Source organism: Asparagus officinalis, chromosome 10, assembly GCF_001876935.1.
Source record: "Asparagus officinalis chromosome 10, Aspof.V1, whole genome shotgun sequence".
Classification (NCBI taxonomy): Eukaryota; Viridiplantae; Streptophyta; class Magnoliopsida; order Asparagales; family Asparagaceae; genus Asparagus; species Asparagus officinalis.
This window is the reverse complement of record NC_033803.1, coordinates 67,164,881-67,170,880: the sequence shown is the minus strand read 5'-3', so window position 1 is coordinate 67,170,880 and position 6,000 is coordinate 67,164,881. Positions and strand designations below refer to the sequence as shown.

At 40.5% G+C, this 6,000-nt stretch overlaps 1 protein-coding gene across 4 annotated transcripts in view; it reads left to right on the top strand.

Moving 5' to 3' along the window:
* LOC109825805 ((+)-neomenthol dehydrogenase-like) overlaps window positions 2,948-6,000 on the top strand; it is a 33,489-nt gene continuing 30,436 nt past the window's right edge. The window contains exons 1-5 of one of the 4 annotated variants that reach the window (XM_020392701.1): window positions 2,950-3,122; window positions 3,205-3,448; window positions 3,549-3,611; window positions 4,322-4,513; window positions 5,527-5,990. In XM_020392701.1, the coding sequence (XP_020248290.1) occupies window positions 3,082-3,122; window positions 3,205-3,448; window positions 3,549-3,611; window positions 4,322-4,513; window positions 5,527-5,907 (921 nt within the window). In that variant the 5' untranslated portion in view covers window positions 2,950-3,081 and the 3' untranslated portion in view covers window positions 5,908-5,990. Of the gene's footprint in view, window positions 3,123-3,204; window positions 3,449-3,548; window positions 3,618-4,321; window positions 4,514-5,526; window positions 5,991-6,000 lie in introns of those variants that run through there. The other 3 variants (XM_020392700.1, XM_020392704.1, XM_020392702.1) reach the window with 3 other exon arrangements.

The window sequence follows — 6,000 nt, the reverse complement described above, 5'->3', positions numbered from 1 at the left end:
TTGTGTCGGGGACGCGTTAGTCTGTGGACCATCGCGGATCAGATCCGGTTGATAAAAGATTGATTAAAGCTCTTACTTCACAAAGGAAGTAATCGCTAAAGTGATAATCTCGACCAAACGAGATTACGACTCTTCTCGAGATCAAAACAAAGTTTGATCCGGAGGAATGGGGAACAAGACTTCAGATCTCTCGAAATCCACTCTTTATGCACAGGAAATCACCAAGATCTAGCTAACCCTCTCTGGAATTCATGGCTCTTGGCTCTGCAATTCGGCAGCACCTCGCGCTCTTTGATTATCTCTCGTCCTTTGTAAAAGAAGGTCCTAGGCTCGTATTTATAGGCTTTTGTTGCAGTGTTTTCTGATAAGAACTAATGATTTGATGTTATGTGCAATCAATAACCGTTTAACCGCATTTAGGGATAGCTTCAAAGCTGTTGGGGAGGCTCTGGAAAGAAAGAATTCCGAAAAACTATCGAAAACGTGTTTTCAGCGCTTCTGGGCGCGAGCCACCAACTGGTGGCTAGCGGCCGTGCGAGTCACCACTTGGTGGGTCGTACCCATGCGAGCCCTTGGCTTTGGTCCTCTTGATGCGATTTGACCACCAGAGACTTTTTCGGTTTGTTTGGTTTGAGCTTGTTTCGTCCTTTACACGTATTCCGTCATTTTGTTGACTTGTACGCTTCACCGATTCGCTTCATGCGTTTCGTTAACTTGGCAGTGACCGGTGAGCACACGGGCCACTTGGTTTGCCATTCTGGTGGCCAATGAGCGTGCGTGCAACTTGGTGGTGGCCGATGAGCACGCGGGCCACTTGGAGCTAGCTGATGAGTGCGCGGGCCACATGAAGGTGGCCGGTGAGCGCCTGGACGCACTTGGTTTGCTGTTCTGGTGGCCGATGAGCGTGCGGGCCACTTGGTGGTGGCCGATGAGTGTGCGAGACACTTGGCGGTGACCGGTGAGCACGCGGGCCACTTGGTTTGCCATTCTGGTGGCCGATGAGTGTGCATGCCACTTGACGGTGGCCGGTGAGCACGCGGACCACTTGATTTGCCATTCTGGTGGCCGATGAGCATGTGGGCCACTTGGTAGTGGTCGGTGAGCATGCGGGCCACTTGACGGTGACCGGTGAGTACGCGGACCACTTGGTTTGCCATTCTGGTGGTTGATGAGCGTGCGGGCTACTTGGCGGTGGCCGGTGAGCACGCGGGCCACTTGGTTTGCCCTTCTGGTGACCGATGAGCGTGTGGGCCACTTGGCAGTGGCCGGTGAGCATACGGGCCACTTGGCGGTGGCCATTCCGGTAGTTTGTTGTTACATCGTCAATGGTTCGCCGATTCGCTTCATGCATTTATCGGTGTCAGATAATCTTCATTGACTCGGATAATGACGTTCGTGTTCGTGCACTTTCGTGTGATTCGATTTTTGCTGCGCACAACAATTAGTAGATTAGATCTCATCATGATTAGGAGTTTGAATCCTATTCTAATTAGGAAGTTAGGCTAGAGATAGGGTTTTGACTACATATATTCTTCTATTATTGGAGGAAAAACCAAGTAGATAAGAGAGAATCAATATTCTTGTAATCTAATGTTAGCAGAGGGCGTAGCCTGATTCAAGAATATTGTGCGAGAGGTGAGGGTTTCATAGTCATTGTCCGTGCAAAAGATTACATCTTTGGGAGAGGGTTTCACAGTCTTTGTCCGTTCAAATGATTATAAGGAGAGGGCTTTAGATAGAATATGAGAGTTGATTATGTATGTAAGATTGAGAGATTGAGAGACGAGAGTTGAGTGGTTCCTCTTGTAGTTCTCCCTGATATATAGTCGATTTCTTGTATTGTTGCCCCGTGGACATAGGTTGAAGTTGGTCGACCGAACCACGTAAATCTCGATATTCTTTCTTCTTGTTGCGGTTGTTTTCTGTCTTGTTGATTGTGGTTGGCTTCCAAGTTGCACAGATCGTAGTAGGCGGGGAGACTAAAATTCCCCAACAAGAAAAATATCTACAACAAACAGAAAATCAGACAAAAGGGACCAATTAATTTAAACTAATAATTAGATTAAATAAAGATCCATAAGGTCTGCTATCTTCCAGGTCTCGATGTCAAATTTCCTTAAAGGTAGGGCAGTAGCAGTTTCTCCAAAAACAATTTCAAAAAATGGATCACTTTTACAGAAATCCGGAAACAACATTTTTTAATAACTTTTTTGGGGTTCCAAACAAAACATATTAATTAGGGCTTTTTTCTTTGCACATAAGTAATTATGAAATAGCTAAAATAAAGAAAGAAGTGGTTACTTCTGCTACTTCTGAGTAAAAAAAAATGTTTATTTCTTTAAAAAACCTAGTTCCAATACTTTCTTAAACCTACTTTCAATACTTCCTCAAACATTGATATGACTCCTATTTGTCATCTCTACTTCTTAAATATTTTTTAGCCGCCGGGAAGTAGGCGGAATGGGTATTAATTAGGAAATACATAAACTACCATTTCAACTACTTCAAAAAATATGTGAAATAAACAAAAAAGTATCACTTCCATTACTTCCTACTTCATAAATTTAGAAGTTACTTCTTTAATCTATTTTTTATTTTCAATACTTCTATCAAACCATACGGGCCCTTAATAGAAATGACGTTTATTTAACCGAACATGGAAGAAAGAATTAAAGTTGCAATTACGCGGTTTTGGAGGTAAAAGCGCAAACATAATATATTTTTAAAGTTATGTCTGTAAAGAACCTCAAGTAATCAGTGACTTATAGAAGACCAAGAAGACCTTTGGTAAAATAATTAACCCCCCCAAAAAAAAATAGGACATTGGTGAAAAAATTGAAAACAAATTGAAGATTCATTTGATTTAGATTGTTCTTATGCAAATGGCAAAAGCATTTTTCTCTCCTCCTTTATTTTTTTTTCTTTATTCTTGCGTCCTCCAAAGTCAGAAGCAGATGCATCCGTTTTCTCCCTGGGTTTCGTCGAAACAGCCCAAAGTCTCGGGGGGTTCTATGAAATTTACCCTAAATATTTAGCATTTGGAGTCCGGATCCAAATGCAGCGTCCGTGCCTCGACTAGAAATGGAGGAGCCCGTCGGCAAAGGAACAACAGCAGCAAAGAGGTAAACCCAGCTTCCATCCCCAGTTAATTTGCTTGTACTCAAAATCCTCATAACTTATTCCTCAACTCAATTCTTCTTCCAGGACTGCAGTAGTAACAGGAGCAAACAAAGGGATCGGGTTGGAGATTTGCAGGCAGCTATCGTCTCGAGGGGTCCTGGTCGTGTTGACAGCTAGAGACGAGAGGAGGGGCACTGTAGCCGTTGAGGAGCTCAGAAGCTCAGGACTCTCTGATGTCTTGTTTCATCAGCTTGATGTAGCCGACCCTTCTAGTGTTTCCTCCCTGGCAAATTTCGTCAAGACCCAATTTGGGAAGCTTGATATTTTGGTAGCTTGTTGTTTGGATTTTTGTTTTTTTAATTTTAAATTTTAAGGATTGGAGTTTGATCTCATCTGCAGAACTGATTTCAAGGCATCCATTCTTGCAGGTGAATAACGCAGGGGCTGGTGGGCTGGAAATAGATCCTCAGGACGTGATTGCTCTCAGCCAGGTGACTGTAAGTGGTAACTCAATGTTACAGTTACCTCAGAGATATGTGTCTATTTTGATTTGTGTGTATGTATTTTTGTAATATAGTCTTATTGCTGTTATATATTATGAGTATGTCACAAAAGAGTGATATCCTTTTCTTGGGTTTAGTTTCAGATAATCTTCTTAACTTTGAGGGTCTTACGGATAATCCCTAACTATTATGATTCCCCAAAGCCTCCTGAGGGGTTTTTCGCATAACCCCTTGAAATTCTTTCTATTCCACCAAATCCCTTGAATATTTTTCACTTTAACCACCCCAAAGCGATGTCTTCGAATATAACATGTTGATTGCCGAACAAATAAGTCGAAAATATGCCTCAGCCGTTACAAAATCAGTGGAAATGATAAAAAAAGGTACAAGGCTGATTTTTTGAGGACTGATGGGTATTTTTCATCTTTTTTTGTCACGCCAAGCCGCATGACACGTTAGTCTTGACAGTGTTACTTTAGGGGGCTAAAGTGCAAAATCTTTAAGGAGTTTGTGGAATAAAAGAAGTTTAGGCGGGTTATGTGCAGAGCCCTTCAAAGTTCAAGAGCGTTCTTGTGAAATTAAAATAGTTAAGGGGGATTATCTGCAAAAAACGCCCCAAGTTAATGGGAATTGTCTGCAAAACCCCCAAAATTAAGGGAGTTTTCAGAAATAAACTTTTTTCACATGACATGAAACAGGATGAGGAAGATGGCTTACCTAGGTTGATGAAGCTAAGAGAATTAGGGCAAGAGACAAATGAGAAGGCAGTGGGATGCATAAATGTAAACTATTATGGCGTCAGACGAGTAACTAAAGCTCTCATGCCCCTTCTTCAGCTAGCACAATCACCTAATATAGTGAATGTTTCCTCTAGACATGGACAGCTGAAAGTAAGAATGAAACTAGCTGTTTCTTTTTTCTTTTACTTGTTTTTTTTTATTTTTTTGGTGAGACTATCTACTTTGATGTATTGGCAGTTGTTATTTACCTAGTGTTAGTGTGACTCAAGTCTGGACTTAAATCAAGAATTTTTTCTATTAGATAGACTTGAATAAGAGGATTCCATTTGATTAGGAATTAAGTTGGTCATCAATGGAATCCTTTTGTGCATACTGCATAGGACTTGTAGGTTAGTGATAAGGAAAGCCACAAGTGAACTCATATTAGGACTTTAACTGCAGCAAGAATAGAAATCATTATGGGCTTGGACTATTATCGGGCTTTAAAACATGTGGATTTATATTTCCACTAAAACTGTTATTCTATAGGCAGCAAGGAACTCTTATTCCGTAGGCAGCAAGGAGTTGAGATCTTCAAGCCTATATATATACAGTCCTTCAAGCCAATTATCATCATCAATCTACAAACGTTCTCTTTTGAAGCCTATTTGATATTTTCTCTTCATCTTCATGGATGTTTGTAAGAAGAAGGTCCTACATCCCTAGCAATAGAAATTATTTTTTCTATCCACTAATCTTTATGGATACAGTTCGTATCCTACTTTTGTAAACATACTTTTGTTTTTAATGAACAGGGTATATCCCTTGTTTTTTCTCTCAAAAAAAAAAAGAATTTATGACAATTCAACCGAAACATATTCTTAGATATGAACCTGCTCGGTTTTGAACTTTGATCTTACTTACATGTAATTTTCAGCATTGAGGAGTCCTCAGTAACTAATAAGCATGTACATGGACTAAATATGACATGACAAAACAATGCCAAAAAAAAAGGTACCTATGCTTCATAGCTTAATAGACTTGTTAAGTTTGTGGTTACTGATGCCAGACATGTATATTGGAATTAAATGTAATTGGTGATTTCATGGTGAAAAATCAAAAATGTTACTTGTTAAGCCATAGATGTGGTTTCACTTTTGTTTACTGATCTATTGATTTTGCAGAACATCCCGGGTGAAATCATCAGAAAACAAATGGGTACCGTGGATGAACAAACAGAAGAGAGATTGGACGAACTGCTAAAATCCTTTCTAAAAGATTTCAACGAACAGAAGCTGGAAGAAAACGGCTGGCCAACGAGTGCATCTGCGTACAAAGTTTCTAAAGTAACTGTGAGCACATATACAAGGATTCTCGCGGAGAAATTTCCCAAAATCCGCATTAATTGCGTCCACCCTGGATTCGTGAAGACAGATATAAATTTTAACACCGGGAATTTGACTGTTGAAGAAGGAGCTAAAGGCCCTGTGATGTTAGCTCTGTTGCCTGATGGTAGCCCAACTGGCCTTTTCTACGATCAATCAAATCCATCAACATTTGAGTAAGTATGTAAACTATGTGTGCGCTATCGAACAATGTAATTATACATAGTCAACCAAGCATAATGTTTGTTATCTAGCATTGGACAGCAACTGGAA